Source organism: Oryzias melastigma, linkage group LG15, assembly GCF_002922805.2.
Source record: "Oryzias melastigma strain HK-1 linkage group LG15, ASM292280v2, whole genome shotgun sequence".
Lineage (NCBI taxonomy): Eukaryota > Metazoa > Chordata > Actinopteri > Beloniformes > Adrianichthyidae > Oryzias > Oryzias melastigma.
In genome coordinates, this window is record NC_050526.1 from 23,505,606 (window position 1) to 23,528,383 (window position 22,778).

General features: G+C 37.5%; 3 protein-coding genes across 3 annotated transcripts; 1 reads left to right on the plus strand and 2 right to left on the minus strand.

The window, feature by feature from the left end:
* Window positions 1–144: 144 nt before the first annotated feature.
* gclc (glutamate-cysteine ligase, catalytic subunit) lies at window positions 145–8,808 on the minus strand. The gene is made up of 16 exons (XM_024296939.1): window positions 8,659–8,808; window positions 7,905–8,017; window positions 4,859–5,041; window positions 4,251–4,364; window positions 4,095–4,153; window positions 3,852–3,988; window positions 3,640–3,714; window positions 3,171–3,287; window positions 2,386–2,524; window positions 2,192–2,304; window positions 2,015–2,107; window positions 1,832–1,936; window positions 1,651–1,732; window positions 1,457–1,566; window positions 915–1,035; window positions 145–841 (listed from the first exon to the last, which is right to left on the minus strand). The coding sequence occupies exons 1-16, from the start codon at window positions 8,806–8,808 to the stop codon at window positions 660–662; spliced, it is 1,893 nt and encodes a 630-aa protein (XP_024152707.1). The 3' UTR covers window positions 145–659.
* Window positions 8,809–11,230: 2,422 nt separating this feature from the next.
* On the minus strand, window positions 11,231–16,014 carry klhl31 (kelch-like family member 31). The gene is made up of 3 exons (XM_024296482.2): window positions 15,917–16,014; window positions 14,113–15,313; window positions 11,231–14,038 (listed from the first exon to the last, which is right to left on the minus strand). Exons 2-3 carry the CDS (start codon window positions 15,279–15,281, stop codon window positions 13,306–13,308), a joined length of 1,902 nt encoding a protein of 633 aa, XP_024152250.1. The 5' UTR covers window positions 15,282–15,313; window positions 15,917–16,014; the 3' UTR covers window positions 11,231–13,305.
* Window positions 16,015–16,462: 448 nt separating this feature from the next.
* On the plus strand, window positions 16,463–20,604 carry eloal (elongin A, like). The gene is made up of 11 exons (XM_024296507.2): window positions 16,463–16,626; window positions 17,267–17,323; window positions 17,392–17,504; window positions 17,582–18,431; window positions 18,517–18,613; window positions 18,687–18,854; window positions 18,922–19,019; window positions 19,270–19,450; window positions 19,716–19,830; window positions 20,185–20,285; window positions 20,390–20,604. The coding sequence occupies exons 1-11, from the start codon at window positions 16,552–16,554 to the stop codon at window positions 20,449–20,451; spliced, it is 1,917 nt and encodes a 638-aa protein (XP_024152275.1). The 5' UTR covers window positions 16,463–16,551; the 3' UTR covers window positions 20,452–20,604.
* The last annotated feature ends 2,174 nt before the right edge of the window (window positions 20,605–22,778 follow it).

The following is a 22,778-nucleotide window of genomic DNA, read 5'->3' on the forward strand; positions in this document are numbered from 1 at the left end:
ATTTAGATTCATAGGATCAAGCAGCTCCTTAAAAAGGTTACAAAACACTAAAATTACTATTTTATCACATTTTCTGGTATAAATAAGACAAAAAGATTGTAAGAAACTTGTAAGTTTCAACATAATTATAAACAAATACATGAATCCTGTGACTCATTTATAGTTTTATTTTGAAATAGCATCACATGGCAAACATTTACCATATTCACTTCAATGCAACACTTATTTCAGGTCCCACTACAAAATCAGAATAGCAAAGCAAACATGTATTTTTAAATGAAAGCAAATGAATCACAAAATCAAATGTTAAGAAAGAATCTCAGCAAAAAGAAAACAAACAGAAAAAATGTTAATGTTTAATAGAAGTACAGTATTTACAGATGATTAAAAGCAGTCTATTGTACAACTCTTTGCTACATTTACAATCTCAAACAGATATGTTTAATTTCCAGACAAAAATAAATACACATCTGATTCTCTATTACATCACCTCTTCGCAGGTCTGAATCCTATTAAAATAATTTGGTAATGATAAAAATTTCAGAGTATTTACATATACGTGATGCGTCTCTATTAACATCCGCATGCTGCTGCATTCTCTTAGGGTTGGACCTCTTTTGTTTGGTCTTTCTTTGCATGCGCACCGTCAGTCACCGGTCTCATTTGACGTTGTTGACCGGGTTTCCGAAAAGCTCGGGGCACTGCTCTTCGCCTTTTGCAATCCTGTCGCACTTCTTCATCAGGTCGTAGTTGATCTTGTCGGTGACAACGCTGTCCTGCTTGTAATGAGGATGCTTTGCGACGAACTCCCTCATCCACTTGGCCATGGTCATCAGTTCTCCTGTTTCCCATCAGAATTGTTAGTTAGATGCAAGCAGAAACCTGGTGAGTATTGAGGGTTTTGTGATATTCACCTGAGGCGCGTTTCTTGATGAGCTTTAGATAATTCAAAATGGTGCAGCGGGTGTCCACATCCACTTCCATGTTTTCCAGATAGCAGTTAAGGATGGGGATGAGGCCTTGGAAAACTCCCTCCTGATTATTACAAAAAAGAGCAGCAGAAACAATTAAAGGTTTGCAATAGAAATGGAGACCACTTCCCATTAAACAATATTTTAATAAGTTTTACAAACATAGGTTCAATCACACACTTTGGTACAGATTTTAGGTGTATTTTTTGCTAACTATTTACAAATGTTTCCTTCATAGTTTATTTTTAGCAGATTTTCTAAATCTGTTTGATGAGAATATGTGTACACAGTGTTCAGATTGCACCCTCTAGTGGCAAATGTAAAAAAAACGACGACTTTTCTTTCACACTGAACGCGATTCGCGTGACAAATTATTGGCTTACATCGCTCTGTTTGACTAAAAAATGACTAAAAAGCGGGCCCCTCTCCAGAGCATCACTGCCAGCAGAGTTCAAAAGTCGTCATGTGAGAGTATAAAACATTACCTTTCCGTTAATGATTGTGTCGATGCTCATCAGCGTGTATTCCTCGGTACCACAGTCTGTCTGCACGCCGTTCTGTGCAGCAGTGTTGCCATCCAGCACCGGGTTGCAGCCTGTGAGAATCCAAATGAATGGTTTTCTTCAGAGGTTTGTCCTTAAAGACAGCGTCTTATGGCTGCACGTCCTGTTTACCGCACCTTTAAAGATGTCTTTTCGAAAGTAAAACATGCCCTCCAGGACAGCGTTTCTCTCCTGAGCCACCTTCATGTTTTCATCCACCTAATAAAAGGCACAAATGACAAAAACTTTATCCACCATTTGATCTAAACAAGTGTAAAACCTGTATTTTTATTTCATAAAATTGAAGCGACTTGTTACCTTGGACAGTGGGATCAGGAAGTCCAGTTTGTAGGACAGGATAACTCTGGTGAGAAGGACCACAAAGACCACGTATGCAGCATTTTCAAAGTCTGTAAGTTGAACCTGATGTGGAAAAACACAAAAACAAGGTCTTAAAATTTCAAAGCAAAGCAAACACAAAGCTCAACCGCTAGAAAGTACCTCCATGGGGCGAAACTCCACTCTCCATCCGATCTCAGAGTTTGGAGGAGGAGGTTTGAACCTCATCGTCTGCCAGTTGGTTGACTGCAGGTTCTACATGAATGAATAAGAAAAATATTTAAGAATTCTGGAAATGGAAAGAGGGTTTAGCTTCCTCACAAATCTATACCTTCTTACCTCAAAGTGATCCGACTCATTTTCGTCATCCAGGTGTAGTTTCTCCTCGAAGACGGAGAGCGGGTCTCGAATGAAGAGGTGAGCGATGTGTTGAGCCAGAAGCTTGTCAATCCCTGTTAACACAAACAATGTTTTCATTTTTTGGCCTGCTTTGTCTTTTATTTGTGCTTTTTGTGTGATTTACAGCTCTGTACCTGCTCCTAGCAGCTGCTTGAAGATCTCTTCATCTATGGTCAACTCGATGTCGTTGTACTTCTCCCCACAGGCAGACAGGTAGCTGTCAATCGAGTCGTACCTCGACTTGAAAATCCTGTACTTGTTGTTTTTCAAAGGCTGAAATACAAAAAAATATTTTTCATGAAATCTTCAGATTTAAAACAGGTTCAGAAAAATCTAACGTTTCCAAAAGATTCAAAATAATCAGACAGGATTCATGGTATGTTTACAGTAGTAAACATACGGCCAAGTAAGCCATATGAGTTCAGAAAGAGGGGGTTAAAAAAGGCACAAAGCAGATGACCAAATCATGTGATGATCAGGTCAATTCACAGAATTTACCAGAGGAGTCAAGTAGAGTAAGAAAGTTTGATTTTTCTTCGTTTATTCACTAAATTACTAAAGAAAAAATACAAGTAATGCTGCATAAAATGGCAAACATTTGCAAAAGTCCAGTGAAAACTGCTAAATGCTAAAGCTTATTCTGATCTTAGTACATCGGTTGGAAAAAATGAATAAAATTAAAACATACAAAATACAAATAGTGCTATTTTTTCCAAAATTTTTCCTCACAAACCAAATATTGCTTCACTAATTTAAATGTTTTTTTCATAATCATTATTTCATCCAAGAGATATTCAGACACAATTTTTCACTCCATTACATCATCAGAGTTCCTCAAAGTTTCTTCAAAAATATCCATCCATTTCCTGGATCTTACTGCATGTCCTACTGTGTGGTTTTGCTTGATGGTCTTCCTCACCTTCAGCCCGCGCTCCTCTTGTGTTCTGTCATCCACCGAAGCAGAAATAACTCCCCAGCGACAATCGATATCCGACACGTAGCCCCGATAGAAAGGCGAGGCTGCGCTCAACGCCATCTGTCACAAGAGGAGGCTAATTTTAGACATTTTTAAATAAATCACAACATCTATTAATTTAAATTGGAAAACAGTTTGTTTTAACCTTTAATTATGTTGGAGAAAATGGAACAAACTCAAAAAAAGGAACAGAAAACCTTTAAATGCATAGAAACTCGTCACACTGTGTTCATGTGACACATCAAAAACAAGTTTCCTCAGAAGCTTTAAGCAAATTTGCAGGGAAGCAATTAGAAAATATCCCAAAGGTCAGAATCGTTATCTTAATAATAGCTTTTGTTTTTTAAGAGTTATGCTGGGATATAGTTCAGTTAATAGATGACAGGTTGATGTATTATAGGCTGCTACTCACCACAATGGGGCAGATTGTTGCTAGCTGGTCATAAAGATATCTTGCCTCATCAATGCTACAAGCCTGGAATGTCACCTGCAAAAGCATCATAAAAACAGGCTGAAGTGCATTTATAAATCACTTATTGGGATTGCAGAGTTGCAGTTACATCTCTTGGTTGTCAAGGTTGCATATTCCTGTTTGAAGCGGTGAGGGATCAGATTAGGGATTACCTGAAGGCAGCAGTTGCCCATGCCGAAGCCCATGGCATCCATGTAGATGTGGTCGGGCAGAGCTGCCCTCGCCGCTTCGCCGTCGTCCTCCGGAAACTCCTCCACGAAAGGAGATGGAGTATGCTTATCTTTGAAGACTGAAACAGGAAGAAAGATAGTGAAATGATGTGTACATCATATAACCCTGCTTGAATACACAGCTAATTAAATAGAGATAAAATAAATAAATAAAATCCCACTTACTTGGCACATTTATTTCAACTTTTTCTCCTCTTCTGTGACGAATGTTTCTGGTGAGATTGCTGAAAGAACAATCAGATTCACAAATAGCACCTTAAACTCCCTCACAAACCTTCACTATCCAGAATCTCTCCTCAGATATTTTCTAAGAAATCTTACCTGAATCGTGGGTGCCTGTTGATGGCTTCGTCAGGAAAAAACAGGGATTTCGACACTCCCTGTTCAACAGGCGTTGGCCGGTGTTCTGGTTTAGTGAAACCCGGGCATCCTAACCTGAACACAGAATGTCATAGACTCAGATCCAGCTGCAAGATTCCAATTCCATATTCGTTTAATCATAAAGCTAAACATGAATTTTACTTTGTATTTTTAAGTCATAAATAAAGAAGATAAAATGAACAAACTGGAGAACAGAAACTAGAAAACACATTTTTTGCTCATCAATCAATACAAAACATTAACACAATTTACAAAATTCACTTGTTTGTTTTTTACTTTCAAAATAAAAAGTTGTCATGTTAAAATTCCAACCTTGTTTAGTATAAATGATCAGTAATATGAATATGTTATATCCAGATAATAAAATTAGATTTTACACAGAAAATTGACAAATATGATTTTGAAATTCAGTAGAAATCCTGAGCTCTTATAGCAGCTCTATTACACTTGTAGAAATGGAAAGTTTTCAAAATAAAACCTTAAAAAGCAGACAGTTCACCTGAACACATATTTGCACTGATCCGCATCATTTGAACAAACCGAGTCACCTTGGAAACGAGGTGATGGTGCAGAGGGTTTCGCCCTGGTCCAAGACGGATGAAGCCTCTTGGCGCCTCTTCCTCATGTTGCCCTCCACCGTGTTGAACTCTGACATGGTCCCCCCATAGGGCTGACCTGGCGTCCCCTCGATCATGTAGCTGCCGTACTCCGGTCTCCACAGTGTGGGGTGACTGCACACGCATAACACATGTTATGACAACGTTCTGCTATAAAACATGGATTCAGGTCTCGCCGTGACCTTTCTGGATTAAATAAGCAGACTGCTCCCCATTCATCTTATGGAACCATAATCCTAAAAGAGAAAACTACTGCAACATATGTGTACTTTAGAGTGTGCTCTCTGATGTGTGCAGCAGAGGGGCGATAATGAGGAATGCAGGGGCTCTACTGTTGTCTCTGCCATCGGAATTTCCCCCGGGTGAAGCTAGCTGATCTGCTGCAGACTGACGTCATGAGCCGTGTGCAAACAAAACAATGCAAAACCTCAAAAGTTAAAACATTTAAAGAACAGTTTTCTTATTCAAAGACTACATAGAAAAGCAAAAAGGTGCAACTTGTTTTCACTAAAACTTGATCATATCTCACTAAGGAAATTCAATATTGAATCATTAAACCTATGAAGTGAAATGTATGTTTTTAAGCTTTCTGAGCAAAAATCGATGCTTATTTTGATCTTTAAACACAGTTCCCGTTAGGTCTACATTCACATTATCTCCAGACAAGATAAATTTTAACAGTTTGGATCGTTCAGCAGAATAAACTGGGGATCAGAGGAAAGGGACGGGCTGTTTAAACAAGCAACAGTTGACCTAGAGTGGAGACTGACCTGCAAAGCTCAGATTTTTGAGGAATTGTTAAATATTTCTTGTTTTTAAGAAACAATAAAAGTGGTTCCTGAAGTGCATCATCTGCAATAGTTCCTAAATATCTTTTCATAGAAAAACCCATGGTGGTAAACTTTAATTAAAATAAGCCACAATATACATGACCATACGTTACGGATGTATGGGTATGTTTGAATGACACAAAACAAGTTAGACCGCTTTCTTTGCATAACCAGGATTCATTTTCATTTTAAACTCCTGGTGAAATACAGCTGAACTCCTGTTTTTTTTTTCTGTCAACATTTGATTTTAATGCATTTTATACTCAAAAAAAAATACATTTAACCTACGATACTAAAATTCTGTGTTAAATAAAGGTACCTCCATAACTTTCATTGTGTTGCAGAATTCCACATTAAAGTTGAGTTTTTTTTTCTTTTTTGAAATATGATTAAATCAAGCTTTGCAGCCTTTTTCTCCGTGCTCAGTGGACGGCTGTCCCCATGTTCCTCCACTCGATGACCTTCATTCCAAACCTTTGAACTGTTGCATCAAGTTTTAGTTTGCAAACAAAACGAGATTGTCTGGATTTACAGGTCTTTTAGAAAAAATACCATAGAAATCAAAAGATCTAAAGATGCCACCCGTCCCAACCAACCAAGCGTAAATACTGAGATATAAAAATTATTGATGTAGCTGTGTGTTTAAGTTAACTGTTCAGTTGAAGTTTATTTAAAAGCATGTATGGTGTTTTTTAAAATGAAAACTCTGACCCTCAGCTGTTTAACTTCTCTTTAATAAATAATGCCTTATTGATGGTTAAATATTTAAAGTTAAACTAATGCTCTGACTGCACACAGGATGTATCACAACTCCTTCAATTATTCATGAGAATCTGCTTCAAAGTATTGTTTCTCACATCTGTAAATCAGATTCTATCTATTAATCTGATTTTATTTTGGTAAATGTTGTAAAGATACACTATTCTACCCTGACTGAGTCTCATTCTCACACATTCACACTCTATAGCTGCAGAACTGCCATGCAAGATGCTCGCCAAGTCCCCAAGGGAAATGTGGTTCAGTGTTTTGCCAGAGGGCAGTTTTTGCTATCATCTTAAAAACATTTACGGATTATTCATCATGTGACAACAGGTTCCACTGAGTTGCAGTCGGGTAGTGAAGCTAATGCCTGAGCTACATGGGAACATCTGCGGTGCGTCTCTTTTGAGTTGCGTAGGGAGTTTGTCTCGCAACCGTCAGTTTACATCATCTCAGTTATGAGTGGTAGGAGTGGTTTGTCCTGCCACCATTTATGTTTTATGTCATAAATTATGCTTTTTTTCTTCTAAAATTTACTTTTGTCATTAATTGCGAAAACTGACAAAAGTTTAAAAATAAAACAAAATTAAAAATGCATACATTTTTATTTAGAGAAGTACAACTGAAGTGTTTGTTTTGAAATCCATTGGACCCATTTCCACGTTTCTCTGTCGACACATCGACAGATTGGAACTAGAACTCCTCAGACGCAGACATGATGGAGGAGATGTAAACATTCTGACCAATTCATGAATGTTCAATTTTTCGTCAATGGAACGGAGATGCACCGCAAACAAACCAGTGTAAAATCAAGCTTTAGTTAAGCTTTGTCTTTTCCACCTATTGATTAACACACAGATTACAGATCATTACAGGTTGTTCTTCAAATAATCCAATCAGAGCCAAATAATTCCTAAAAAAAAGAAACATCCTCTTCATCTGGTCTTCGTCGCTCTCACGTTAATCAGAACAAACCACTTGACAGTGTCACGAGTTGACAAGAACTGCTTTTTGTGGTAACAGCATTTCCTGACTAAACATTTTTTTTCACAGTCACTCCCTCAGCCCTTCCACTTCTTAAAATGCACAGCTTTAGATTACTAAAATCGTTCTTTCCAGTTCAATCTAAAGAAATGGACCAAGGAGCCCAGAGTGAAAACATCCTCAGTCTTTTGTGCATAAAATGACAAAAAAATGTCATTTCAAGTAATTGTTTTGACAAATTATGATTTAAAACAAACTCCTGGTTTGATATCTGGTAACAAAATTTAAATATTTTTTAACACAAAAGAAATGTACTAAAATGTGATGAAACAATGTAAGGATACTATGACTATTTTCCAGCAGCATAATACCTCAATGTATGGAGTTCTGTATCGGTTACTCACTTGGGGTTTATGTTTTCACCCTGGTCTTGAAGAGTGTCTAAAATCTCGCCCCCGTTCAACACCAGGCGCGCCTTTTCATCTTTGTGATCCAGTTCCATTAACATGTACTCCACCTGGACAGCACAAAGAAGAAATGATAAATGTGCATGCAAAGTTACAGACTTTTATTCTGTCAGCACTGCAGTACAATACTAGGACTTTATCACATCCATTCCAATCCATCAGTCATGTTTCCTTGACTTTGCCTCTGCAGATCTGTAATCCCCTGTCTGAAAAAGGGATTATTCTACAACAACAGCATTCCGCACAAAACCAAAACACTGTTCAAGCCGCTGCAAAGTTTTTGCTACCGTTAGTCACAGGGGAAAGTATATATTTCATTAAAACAAAGCCGTCTTTATATGTTTAAAGGAGACAAATCTGTTGACAAAGAGCTTCTTTATAAGTGTTATTAGTAATAGCAAATATAAAAGAAAAACCAAGCCTATTCTTCAAATGCAGGCATGTTTCAACAATACACATGTCAAAAGTTCAAAGAAAGATCTTTGGTTTAATCCTAAAGTGATTAATGTTGTGGAGATTAACAATTCCTACTATTTTTTTTTTTATAAATTAATTTTAACATGTGAACTGAACAGGATAAAAAGCTGCAGCTGTGGTTGCACAAAGTCACGCTTTCAGTTTGTGCGCCTTACTATTAACACACAAACACAGTGACAGGACAGGTGAGCGGAAATAAACAAACATTTCTTACCTCATCGCCCCACTTCAGCACATCTTTCTGGCGGTCCTTGACCTTGTTGTAGATGTTCACAAACTGGATAATGCCGTGCTTCCGGATGTGGTTAGCATACTTCTTGCTTTCTTCCCAGTTCAGAGGAGACCCCTGTGACAGTAAACCCATCGCACGCGCGAGCTGTTGGCGTCAAAGTGAAGGCTGCCACTCACCCAGAAACTGCACGCCAAGTGTTAGCTAACTACGACTGTCCGGGCCGCTGAAAGCTAGCATCAATTCGCGGTCCCCCTCCCCAAAAAAGCAAAAAGTCAAGGTGCTGATTCTTGGGCTTTCTTCGAAGTCTGGTGGTATTTTAAGCGGCGTAACCGCACGGCAACCTAAGCTAGGCAACCAAAGGAGCCAGGCCCCTGCTCATCACTTGCTAATGTCCCGACCGGGAGTTGAAAACAAACCGGGCGACTATCGCTGCCTCTAAGCCTGGGTTCAATTCACAACTGTGGGCTGAAGAGGTGAACGAAGCCTCTGACTGACTACTATCAACTGAGCGTTTACCGGTGGTTGCAAACTATGCTTTCTGGAGTTGTTGTACCGGTTGTCCAGGTTTAGCCCACGTGATGGATCCAGGCGGAGCTCGTTACGTCACTATGAATAAGCGTTTTCTGCCGATTGGCTCCTCCCACCGAACTGTCAGTCAAACTGTTTCTCTGCGGCGTTCATGCGCGTAGGAAAAGCGATTATTCTGCATGATTCAACTCCCCAAAATATTGCTTCACCTCATGTTTGATGATTTTTTTTGTTGGTAAATCAAATCGAAAAGTTCTCAAAAGGAGAAGAAAAAAAGTTCAAACATGTCCAGTGTTCATATTAAAATGTGACCGCATTTTTAAATTGTAATTTGCATGGGAAAGTGAACTATGCTTTATCAATTTCACGACCAAGACGCTGCTTGGTTATTTAAGGTTAAATTATGTTTCTTTTTTAATTATTAAAAAAAGGGGGTTAAAAAAGACAAACAACCAAAAAAACATTAAAAAAGTCTGACTTTTGACAAAAATCTGCAAAAACTCTTAAATCTAAAAAAGAAAGGTTTTTTTGGTATTTTAGAGGAAATTATAAATATAATTATGTAAATATTGTCTGTTGTAGCCCTTTCTATGTTGTAGTAAAAAAGAATACACAAACAAAAAAGGAATCCAACATTTTACACATACAACACTAATGTAAAAAAAGGCAAAATCTTGTTATAATCTTAACAACATGCAATACTGGCTCCAGAATAGGTTTACCACACAACTAAAATCAATTTAAGTATTTTTTGCGTTGACCCAATGAATTATATAGATTTTTTTAGTTTTAACATTTATTATTTATTTATTTATTTATTATCATTTGTCATCTGCTAGTTTACTGCCATTGAGAAAAGGTCATGCTGTTGTTTTAATTTTTTTATGATGGTGTTTAATGCAACACTCCCCTGAAGAAGTCATTCATGTTTGTGAGATAAGTGTTATATAACATGTGCAGCATAGGGGTTGGTAACTTGACTACAGTCAAATAAGGATGTGGCCAATTTCACAGCATAATGTCTGGGAAAGGTCACAGTCCTCCTTGTGCAAACAAAAAAAATGCACAATCATGTCATTGGGGCTTGTCGCAGACAAAAAAAAAAAGCTGAATAGGCTTTAATTTTTTATAATTCCAAAATTGATCTCATTAGATAGGTTGCCTGGTGTTTTTAAATGTGTAAACTCACAAAAGAATTAAAATCACAAGTCAAAGTGAAAAGTCACCTGACTTAGAGACGAAAGAATGTTTCTGTCTTTAAAAAAATGAAAGGTATAAGCAGTTTTTATTCATTTTTTATATAGACGAGATTAGCTGATACTTACATTTTTCATAACCTTCTAAAAATGTAAGGTCTTCTTGCAATTGTGTTGGACAAACAAAGAACAAATCTTCACAGTCTTGTGTGTATGCTTTCATGCTTCACAAAACTATTTAATGTGGCATAACATGTGTGATCAAACCACATTTCACCCCCAGACAAGGACTGAAGCAGCAGTCAGTGTCTGTTGGAGATGTTTGTAAAATGATCCTCAAAGAGAGGGGAGTGTTACTCCGGTATGCAGCCTTTTTAGAGCCAACAGGGAGTCAAAAATAACTGACAGTGTGCCAGAAGAACATAAAAAAGGATATATTTTATCTGTGAATGTCTCGTAATGGCAAAACAATGAAGTTTTCTTCTGTGTTCAGGGGGAAATGACTCATAAACAATACAACAGAGGGTGTGTCTCTGCTCTTGTTGCAAAGCAGTTTTCAATACTTAAACAAGGTCAAAGTTACACTGAAGAAAAGGGTGCTGAGCATGACACAGAGTTTTCTGTGACCCATGAACAAGTCCAAACCTTGTAAATATACATATGTAATATATGTGAGATTTATCCTTCAAATTTAAACGTTTTGATCAGTGGTGCATCATAAAAGTTTAACTCAAGGTAGTTTTGGTTTGTTTAGGGTTTTAATTGTTTGAATGTTTGTGTCACATGGGGTTTCTTTCAAAAAAGGTTCCTCAGAGATGTGCCTCATTTCATGATATTCCAAAAAAATCTTTATTTTTTATGTTTGTAAAGAGAGTATAAATGACAGAGCTCAGAGTAGCTTACACTTCTTGTGTTTAATTTAAAAAAAATGGAAAGACATGTTCAGTCAGAGAGTTTATGACTATTTCTGTCGGAGCATCTTTCATTTTATTTTTCTTTGTTACAAAATAACCCCTGTTCTCCTTGTCACTCTCCCAATTTCCCTGCAGAAAAGGCAATCACATGCTGCCCATGCATTCATGTAAAGAAACCACTGTAGTTTTGGGTGGCACTAACAAGCATCTACTCCTTGTAGATGTCATCAAACTCCAGCTTTTTACTTTGTTCAAGTACGTGAAAGTCACAGCAGCTAAAGTCACCATTGACATTCTCTCTATAAAAAATTAGAATTACTGCTCATGTGTTGTTTTGCACTTAATTTAACAAGACCCATAGTTGGGATCTGAGTGGTTTATCTCTATTATAAAGGCTTATGAAACTATTTCAGCTGATTTGGCCCCAGAAATAAACTTGTTTAAAAATGACCAAACTGTAGTTTTATTTTTCATTGGTTGTTTGTTGGTCATAAATATACAATGGTCCTGAAATACAAATCACACCAACAAATCACTCAACACAAAAATGTATAAAAGACCATGACAACAATAAAAAAAAGAATATTTCATTTTGGAAATCGAAACAAAATTTGAAAACACGGTTTAAAAAAATGAAACAAAATTAAATGAAATCAAAATTTCCAGAAATCAGAATGAAATGCTGAAAAAATGAAACTAATGCATAAACTGGGAAAGGTAGGGATTATGGGACATCGCTGATTAGATGATGAAATTTGATTTTTGACTTTCGAGGCTTTTTAAATATACTGTCTGAACTTCACTGCTAATAAAAGTTTCAAAGAATATATCCAGTATCTCTTCATGTCAAATACGTTTCAATTGAAAGGAAGCACAAACATTATCTTCCAATCAGCAATAATTTTGTATCTATCTTTTCGTAAAAAACAAAAACATTTCAGAAAACAGAAAATAAAATGAAATGAAATGCTAAAAAAACGAAACAAAAAAGGTAGGTGCTATGGGACTTTGCTGATTGGATGATGACGTTTCATTTCAACCGAAAAATTATCTAGTATGAAGCACTATTGGGTATGCTCCGTAGTAATCACAAAACTTTTATATGTATGCATATACATAAATTTATATGCATAAAGATGCATTTGAAAAAACACACGTCAAAAATCACACATCATCATCCAATCAATGAAGTCCCATAGTAACTATTCTGTTTTCTTGTTGTGTTTTATTTTTTGATATTTCACTTTGGTGTCTGGAAATTACTTTTGTTTTCTGAAAAGTTTCATTTATATTTGGATTAATTTTTTTTTTTAGAAAAAACTATACTGTCGTTAACATGTCAATAATAAATTGTCATTGTGATCTTTCATATGTTTGGCGTTGAGTAATTTGTTGGAGTGATTAGTACTTGGTGGCCACCGTCTAAATACGATCACACTAGCTTCCTAAAGTGTATAGAGTCTGACTTGTCATTGTTTTCACCTTTTTTTTTTTTTAGTAAGTTGCTGATCTACAAGGACTTAACAAGAAAATCCAAAATCTGACTTACGTTCCAAACAGACAAATGCAATGTCTGAATTCCCTCACTACTCTCTAACCTCTAATAGCACTACATGGTGTGGGACTATCAAGATATGCTGCCAAAGTAAAACCTCATAATATGAACATTTTATGAAGACTATTTATGAATCCAGTGTGTTCTGATGATTAAAGCTTGGATGATTTATAAAAGAAAAAGCATTCATGTTTTTCAAATGACAAATCTGTGAAATGCAATGTATTGTGGTCAATATTGGCCAGGCTAATGAGCATCGATGGGCACTAGTTTTTTGCAGAGACTTCTTGGAAATTTCTCTGGCACTGGATTTTGGAATTGTAGATTTAGACATCCTGACAAAATGACAAAATGTTGCACTAAGTAGTGAGAAGTGAAGGAATTCGTACACAACCTTATAGACATGTAAACTACATCACTGTTCTAATCCAAATCCCTATATACTGACGGGTGCAGATGAAACCGAGCTGGCCCTCGACTCTCGTGTTTTCCGTGTGGGTATGGTGATGACACAGCACGAAATGCCGACTGTTGCTTCTGGCAGCTCATCATCTTCAATCCATTCATTGAGATCAGGGTTGAAAACCTGAATGCATTTCTTGTACTTCTTCTCCCCTTCATTCCATCCTCCCAGAACATAGATCTTATTGTTCAGAACAGAGATACCGGCTGTGCTGACCCCTGAGAGCAGAGGCGCACAGTAGCTCCACTGCCCGTTGTGAGGGTTGAAAGACTCGACAACCAGGACATCCACCCTCTCCCCGCGTCCTCCGAGCTGGCTGCCGCCGATGACGTAGGCTCGGTCTCCAACTGTGGCGGCACAGTGCCACCCTCGAGGTGTGCTCAGGCTGCTCTTATCCTGCCAGCTGTCAGTGGAGGGGTCGTAGGAGCACACGGCCCTGGAGTAGGTGTTGTTGATATAACCTCCTGAGACCAGAATCTTTCCGTCGATGACAGAGCTGGCGTGGCAGCAGCGTGGCACTTCCATGGGAGCCTTCATCTGCCACTGATTGGAGGAGGGGACGTAGCACTCCAGGGAGGCCTGAACACCGTCGGCGTTTCGCCCTCCAATGGCAAACAAGAGGCCGTTGTAGGTGTTGAGGCTGAAGTGCGTGCGCCTCTGAATCATGTTGCTCAAGTGGATCCAGGTGTTGAAACGAGGGTCATACCTAAAGATATCCACAGGTATTTGAATTTATTCTTCAGAATTACAAGAAAGACAAAGAACTGAATTTGACAGTACCTGCAGAAGTTGCTGACAGCATGCTTTGCTTGGTTCCTTGCATCATTCTGGTCCTCACCACCTGCCACATACAGGAAGCCATCCAGGACAACTACACACTGATTGAAGCTCTTTGCTGGCATTTCTGTCAACTTATTCCACACATTGTCTGCATCTCTGTAGAGAATGTCTTTGCTGAGGGACTTCTCAGTCAGGGCAGGCCGTCCACCAATTGTAACAATCACCTTGAGGCCACCTCGAATCTTCGTCCTGCGGGACTGCAGGATGTTCTGTTGATATGGCAGCAAATGGTAATTCATGGCATCAACTAGGAGACGATGGCACTCAGAGTCTTGCATCATTCGAGGCGCACTCTGGACATGATTCACCAAGTCCTGGGCAGAGATAGTCCCAAAGCGGATGAGCGTCAGCAGATCTGCGGCATACTTCAACCTCTTCTCGTCAAAGTCCAACCACTTCATGGCAATCTGGAAGGCCGTGACCTCAGAAGGGAGCTGCAAGGAATCGTCTGAGAGGAATTCGCTTATCTGCTCATAGGTGAGCTTCAAGAACTGCTCCATCTCAGAAAACTCAATGAAGTTTTCCCTCATGAACCTCTGGGCTGCCTCCTTGGTTTCCTTGAGGTCATAGGCTTCAGCAATGTTGACCACATACATGCAATTTTCTACACTGAGCTCCTGCATGAGAAAATCACTGCACATCTTCACCAGGGTTCCAATTTGAAGCAACCGTGCTGCTGCAATAGTGCTGCCGATACTGTAGAGTGACAAAGTGAGCTTTCCAGAGTAGGCATAAGTGATTGCGGTGGCCAGACCGACTGGTGAAAGGTCAATCAGGTCAATCTTCTGGAGGGTCGGATCCTTCTTCAAAATGCTTCGGATGTGCTCGCTGCAGGAGGCCATGACAACTTTGTGGACATCGAATGATTTGGATTTGGTGGCGACTGTCAGATCACACAGGAAACTGTCTTGCCTCATGTTGCTCAATCCCTCCAGGAGGTTTGGGGCATAAACGGAATCTGTAACTTCAGTTGAGATGCAGCTGAAGCCATTTCCTCCTTCTATCAGAGCATTTAAGCCATTAATCTTGTTGATGGGGCTGTTCTCCACCAAGATGTCGTTGATGTCTCCTTTACTCTTCTTGGCTGCTTTATTCTTTTTGGGTGCCATGGCTGTAGCAGTGGGACGCAGCCCAGACTTTCCTAAAACAGACATATACTCATGTCAAAATGTGTCCTAAAAACCTGTAGGTCAATTCAATTGTTGCTTTTTGTCATCAAAACAAAGCAATCCTCAAATATATTTGGATTTTAACTTGTTTGCCTCGATTAAAAAAGTCATGCTTGCAACTTTAAAAACATGTTTGCTACCAGGTTACACTGAAGAGTGAGGGTCCGTCAACGTGTTCTTTTGCATCTGTCACAGTTTATCAGGAGCTTGTCCAGGAATAGCCACACTGGACGGCTCTTCCATGACGTTCCTTTTATAGACTTTAAGACCTGGGCAGAAGGCCCCGTGTCCTCACACACTAGAAAAATTCTGTATTTACTCAAACTATTTTGCTTGTACTTCTCTTAAGACTCAAGTCAACACAGTCTACAAAAACAAACATGTTTTCCTCTCATACTAGCACAGTTAATCACACTCATATTCAAGCATAACAAGTCAGCACTGCAGCAGTTTGTACAATTGACTTACAACCTAAAACACACAAACGTATAGCTCAGTTTCTGTCTGGAACAGCCCAGAAATGCACATTGATTGGTGAAATGAAATTTAACTATACATTTAAAAGCTTCTCTTACCTGAAAAATGAGGTTGAGGCTGGTGAAGAAAGACCTGGACCTCCAGTTACTGGAGCAGGAGAGGAGAGACAGACCAGCTGAAACCCCCTGAAAGAGAGGTGCAGTTGACTCCTCCTCTAGTCAACCCAGTGCCAATCAAGTACTGTGCAGAGGAGCACACACTCACCCCACAACTCATATAATATAATATAATATAATATAATATAATATAATATAATATAATATAATATAATATAATATAATATAATATAATATAATATAATATTACTGGCGAGCAGTGACGTGATTATATTATATTATATTATATTATATTATATTATATTATATTATATTATATTATATTATATTATATTATATTATATTATATTATAGAACATTTTATTTTTTATATTTTTTTGTTTTGTTTATTTGGGTGAATTTATACATTTGCACTTATTTATGTAAAGAAAAAAAATCTTGACATAAATTCTTAATAGACTCGCAGGTTTTTCATTGTTATGTACCCTCAAATACTTGGAACTTATTAAGTTTGCTTCAACTGTCTTCCTCGTCTTTGGTCCCGCCTATCAATTATATAGTTATCAGCGCGCACGCGCTGCCTGGTGTGCGCACGCGGGTGCACGTGAACCTCCGGGATGGCCAGCAGTGACGTGGTGAAGAAAATCGTGCGCTTCAAACTTCAGCTATCAAACGCTACAGAACCTGCAACGGTACTAATAGTTTTTACAAATTCTAATCTATTTTTCCCTTTTTATTGAAATTCTAAGCACATATTTGATAGGTTAAAATATAGTTAGAAAGAATGAATGAATTTAGTGTATATTCATGAGCAGGAAGGGGCTGTTCCTTTCTTTGATTCTCAGAGCTGCAGGCTGTTTAAATAGGAATTGCTGCTGCTAAAATTGGCTGTTACCCCAGTTGTTGAGCTCATGGCTGCTGTCCATCATCAGTGGAGGTGGGGGGCGCCCTGCTGCTTATTACTCCCAAAAGAAAATCTTTTTTTTTTTTTTTTTTTTTTTTAGTAAAAGGAAAATTGACATATTTATTTTGTCATCCACAATGCAAAAAATAAGCTTTATCTATTTATGGTTCTAGGTATATAAAAGGAGTGTGGTGGTGGGGGTGTGAGGGTCCCATACATAGCTTCAGCTCTGAATGCGCAATCAGCAGCTGTGGTGATCCCAAACCAGGATTACCATATTAGGAGTTCCCCTTTTTTGAGTCCTTTTATTCCAGTTTATTGTAGTTTTGAACCAAGCTTGCCTAAAAGTGATATTTAAATGTATTTCCTGTCGGATTTGAAGATTAAAACCTAAAAAGGAACATCTAAATTGTCTATTCTCTTTATAGGTTCTAAAAATTTTGCAAAAATTAAAGGACCTGGATGTCACGTTAGAAATTCTCGCTGTAAGTCTTAAGAGCAAAATTGATTTTACTACATTTACCAATGCACTAATACGAGTCAAAATGTGCAGGAAACTGGGATTGGAAAGACTGTTAACTCTTTTAAGAGGCACAAACAGGCTGGAGAGATTGCCAAGGCTCTGGTTAAAGGCTGGAAAAACCTGGTCCCAAAGGAATCCTCTTGGTAAGGATCTTTTTTAATGACAAATACATACTTTTAAACTTCCTGTAATAACTTTTCCCTCATGTTGTTTAACATAGCTCTAAAGAAGATGACGTGTGGTCAGAGAAGAAACCTAAAGAAGAACAAAGCTGTCCAGATGAGGAAGAGCAGCCTTCTGGGGATGAAAATAATAACTTGGCTTCTCATCTAAAGAATAAAAACTCGCCCGATGAGGCTTCTTCTGGAACAAAGAGGAAAGACGGCTCAGAAAAACGACAATGTGACCAGCAGAAAAAGAAAACAAAAAAATGTGACCAAGAATACCAAAGCAGGTGTCAGAAGAAATACAACACTGAAGTTCAAGAGGACGACTTTGCTGCACCAACAAAGAAGAAGAAAAACTCTAACACTTTGTCTGAAAACAAATGCATTGATCAGAAATCTAGATTTGACTCCAAAGAAAAATGTAGATTAGACTCAGAGAGTGAACAAAATGGATTGTATAGTAGGTCAAAATCAAAGCCTTCAAAGGACTCGTCGACAGAAGAGGAGTCTTCTCCATCCTCTGGAAAACCCTCAAAAATGATCAAAGCAACGAAAGATGAGGGGTCTTCCAGTAAATCTCAAAGCTCAGATTCCCAACATAGAAAAAGGAAAAAATCTGAAGAAAAGCTGAACGCATCGAAGTCCAAGCACTTTGAAAATAAGGAGCTTTCAAAACAACTAAAGAAAAAGCCCAAAATGAATCACAAAAACGAGGAGAGCAGCAGCGAGACGTCCTTAGTGTCTTTTGAGTCGTGCTTGAACTACGATGTGAACATTTTCAAAAGAAAAGAGCAACCTGGAATCAAAAAAGCTCCTAAAAAATCAAAAAGCACAACAAAAAGGCAGCCAGCTGAAGACCCTGAGACCAAACCGGAGAAGTCACCGGCTGTTTCCCCAAACCAGGTATTCCCATCACTGAAACAAAAGGTTCATTTTTTTAATTGCAAGTGTTTTTGATTTGTTTAAATGACTTTAACTCTCGATAAAGATTCAGAAATCTTTATTGCACCTCATGGATGTCCCCTTACCTGCCACTCTGCCTGAATTGGAAAAGCCAGGTGTTGAATATTACTTTGAAAGGAAAGGTACTGCGTGCTTACAGACACAGTTGAATCATCTCTTGTTTGGTTTTTGAGGTTTCCTTTTTGTTTTTTTCAGCTGAGAAAGATTCTGATCTTCAAGACCTGTCAGGAGAATCTGCAGTCTTCACGGGGCAGCGACTGAACAAGAAAATGCAAGTGTACTCTGGTGCCAAAACCCTTTTCCTACCTGCCATGATGAGCCTGTATCAGCAGTGCATCCGAACCCTCCAGAACAACATTAACAGTGAGTGAAGATCTCTTCCAGCACAAATATGTCTTTGATTTTACACTTGACTGTTTTTTTGCCCTAGTGCTTTATGAAACGGGTGGAGTGCCATTTGAACTTCTTGAACCCGTGCTGGAAAGATGCACACCGGAGCAGCTGCAGAGGATTGAGGAGTACAACCCAGTAAGAATATCAGTAGTATTGTTGGATAATTCTCAATAATGGTATCATAGTGTTTTCAGATCACAAAAGTTAAAAAATGTTCCAACCTTCTTTAAACATTTCTTTTAAACCCAACTTTATTTCAATTTTAATATCATCTTAGCGACCACAGTTAACTTTCCAAAAAATGTTTTGCTATAAAGATTTAAATTTATTTTTTGTTCATTTATGAATCATTTTTTATGTAAAGTTTTGCTTTTTGCCATCACAGATTTACATGGGGGTTACTGATCACTTGTGGGGAGAGCACTGTCTGAGAGACTTCAAAGGCTACAAACTTCAGGAATATGAATCCTGGAAGGAGATGTATCTCCGTCTGTCGGAGGAAAGAGAAAGGAAACTCAAGAGGCTGACAAAAACGATTGTATCGGCACAGTCGAAGAAACCGAAGGGTGGGTATTTTTTTTTTTTTTTTACGCCAAGATCTTTCAAAAAAATTCTCAAAGTCCCACTCAAATTATACTTTAAGTTACTTTCAAAGTACTCCCAATGATCTTTTTTATTACGTATATGCAGTGTGTCAATGGTTGAACAGTAATAGACAACATTGTTTGTATATTGCTAACTTGTCAAGGAACCAATTAGTTGATCATCTCGCTTTATTTCCATTTCCCAATGGTGTATCATATACATATGTTTTACTTTTATTTTTATCAGGTCGGCAGGTGAAGATGGCATTTATTCACACGGTTGCTAAGCCACCAAGGGATGTGCGTATCCAGCAGGAACTTCATGGAACTGCTGTCCAACAGCCTCATCAGCTGAAGAGCAGGTGGATGTTGGTTTCCAGTTCGATTTGACATTTGTGTTTAGGTTTACTCGACTTCAGATTTATCTTTATCTACCTCTGTGGTATTTTTTTCTTATCTGTTTGCTTCTCCGTGGTCATCAGTGTGGGTTTGCAGAACAAGTACACCTGGTTCTTCCACAATAAATCTTTCACTCTCGATAAAGTGGCTCATTTGAGATTAAGGTAGCAGCAGACTTAAGCAACAACCAAGTGGAGCTATAGATTAACTGGTTCTAATTTGATTGAAAATTCTTCTGTGTCTTTTCTCAGCTGGTGGAGCTGTGATATTTGGAAGTAGATTTGAAGGTTTGTGTGCAAATGACAATTTTTTTCTAGTGTCAAAGGTCAGGAAATCCGATCAAAACCAAGCTGTCACGAGCACACTAGGCCAAGCGGCACCAGTACTGGGGGTTCTAATGACACACGCAAAAAATCAAGTGAGTTCAGGATATTTTGCTAATGCTGTTACCCTAAAACAACTTTAGGTATTGTTAATTTTTTTAAAACTTCTCTTTAATTCTGTGTATTGTTTGTTTTACAGGAGTTGCCCCAATGATGGCAAAATCGTTGAAAGCGTTTAAGAAGCAGCTGGGACGAAGATGAACCTCAAACTTACATGTAGAAAATGAACTTCATCATTGAATTCTCCCTCACAGCCTCATGTGCTATCCTAATAACAATCTTCATACATATATATTAATGTTAAAGTTTTTTTTCCCTGCTATTGACACTATTAAATTGACAATGAGGACAGCAGATTGGTTTGTTTTGTTGCTGAGCTGAACGTTTTTTCGTGGGATGTGGCTCCCTCTAGTGGAATAAATGAAAATATGTTTTAATTTAGCAAAACTTTCAGAAATAATTTCAGATGTTTTGACATTATTTTTCTATTTCAATTTTTTTATTGTATTGTTTACACAAAGAAGCGAAAACTGTCTGTTTTTCTTCTATCAAAGGGTTTCTCTGAGTCATTTGTATGTTTTGAGCTCCACCTGTTTGCTCAGGCAAACAATAGAAGTGTGTGAGTTGGTTATTTTACAAAATTGATTGTAATGTATCCTTTAAACAAATGTCTTCAGCTCCCAAGAGATCAACTCTGCTTTGTATCCTTTTATTATGCCTAAATAAGTATAATACTGAACCTTTAACACTGTTTACAATCACTCGTGATATTTAAAACAAACTTATTCTCTCGTCTCCTTTAAAAGTAAAACTATATTTTACTACATGACTTCTTATGAAGTTAGCTCGGATAAGGGTGGTTTATTGAGGGTTTTTTTTTTTTTTTTCTTTTAAAGGGCCTTGTGAAATGCATCACAATGCGCATTTGGACGAGGACATTTCTATCTATTTTTTTTTTCCATTTCTATCTAAATAGACAAAATTAACTTTTAAAGATGTCTTAATATTCAAGCTGTCTCAAAAAAGTGACGGAAAAAAAAATAATGGAGAAAGTTAAGTTTTTAACAAAGCAAGAATTGAAATAAATGTACAGTCCTGTTTGTAGAATACAAAATATCAAATAGTTTTAAATAAATACCTTGTATTAAGGGACCATTCAAAAAAAAATGTGGTGCAACAATTAAAAAAAATCCCAAACACATTTAAACCTATAAAAGTGAAATTAATAAATGTTATGAGCTATAATGATATTCCAAACCAAAGAAAATCCTAGCATTTTAACAGGGTATTTTTGTTTAAAGATTTTTTGTCACTTATTTCTGTTCTGTTTTTAACAGAGCTATAGTATCAAGATGATTTTCCCTTTATGGGATCAATGAAATCTATTCTGACCATTGTAATTATACAATAAAAGTACAAAATTTTAGCACTGCTTATAGTAAATTTTGAACTACAATCTAAAGCAGTCTTGAAAAGTTTTATTTATTTTTGATCAGAGAATATTTTCTTTTACACATATAATGTGACGTGTTTAAGTAACTTTTAATAGAAATTTACATAAGTAATTTCTCTGCTACATATTTACTAGTTGAAAATATAAACCAGTAGTTGTCAGGTTGTATTATTCTAATAAATTATAACACTTATACTTTTTATTCTAAAGGGCATTTTGCTTCTAAAAGACTGTTAAATCGGAAATGTTTTCCTTTTTTCACAAGAGTATGATGATTCCTTTTAACAATGATTAGATTCATAATATAGTTTACATTTGTTGATATGACTCATGGTCAATATCGGTTCATTCTAAATGATCTGATTTGATCTGATTCACTGACCTAAAATCAAAATGATCTATTTGGCTTGCATTCTTCAAACCCTTATAACATTGATTGATTTTTGGTTTATTTTAAGTATAGATTGTGAAAAATACAGCACAAATTTAAAAGCAAATGATTAGCTTAATGGAAATTTTGTTGCAACACTTTTAATTTCTTCAAGTAGAACAATAAAACAGCTAAACACGATTTACCAAAATGACAGTGAATTTAATTTTTAAAGACTGCACCTTCCTTCGCAGTTAGCTTTATGTAGTTAGCATATCTCGCCTTGTAGTGCCTCTTGATATTAAACTCCTTGAAAATAGCCGTTCTCTTGGAATATTAGACAGACTCGGATGTTTTGTATTTCACTGCAAAAAATACTACAATTTACACAAATCCTCAAAGTGGCACTCTACACTGTCAACTTTTGCTTTTTTTTATTCGGAGTTGACATTTAGATTTGAACTGGAAAGGGTCTTAAAAGCCCGGTACATGCACAGTTTATTGCCACAGGTTTAAGATGGTTTATAACTAATTTAACCTTCAAGTGGCTGGGTGGCTCCATTGGGTGCCTGTAGGAGCGGCACATGGGAACAGGGTTTGGTATGTTGAGCTTCATCCATAGTGGGTACTGAGGCAAGACCCTTCATGCCACTGCCTAACTATGTAACCAAGGGGGCCCAAGTAAGTCTCTGTCTCCCTGTGCCG

Bases quoted from the DNA above. Each gene is read 5' to 3' on its own strand.
- klhl31 (XM_024296482.2), bottom strand. From the start codon at position 15,281: ATGGCACCCAAAAAGAATAAAGCAGCCAAGAAGAGTAAAGGAGACATC. The intron at 14,039-14,112 runs GTACTGTCAAAT...GGATATCTTTAG, and splicing joins GCTGTCAGCAACTTCTGCAG to GTATGACCCTCGTTTCAACA.
- eloal (XM_024296507.2), top strand. From the start codon at position 16,552: ATGGCCAGCAGTGACGTGGTGAAGAAAATCGTGCGCTTCAAACTTCAG. The intron at 18,432-18,516 runs GTATTCCCATCA...CTCTCGATAAAG, and splicing joins CGGCTGTTTCCCCAAACCAG to ATTCAGAAATCTTTATTGCA. The intron at 19,451-19,715 runs GTGGGTATTTTT...TATTTTTATCAG, and splicing joins ACAGTCGAAGAAACCGAAGG to GTCGGCAGGTGAAGATGGCA.
- gclc (XM_024296939.1), bottom strand. From the start codon at position 8,808: ATGGGTTTACTGTCACAGGGGTCTCCTCTGAACTGGGAAGAAAGCAAG. The intron at 4,365-4,858 runs GTGACTCGGTTT...TTCTGTGTTCAG, and splicing joins ACCATCACCTCGTTTCCAAG to GTTAGGATGCCCGGGTTTCA. The intron at 3,288-3,639 runs GTGAGTAGCAGC...CTCTTGTGACAG, and splicing joins CAACAATCTGCCCCATTGTG to ATGGCGTTGAGCGCAGCCTC.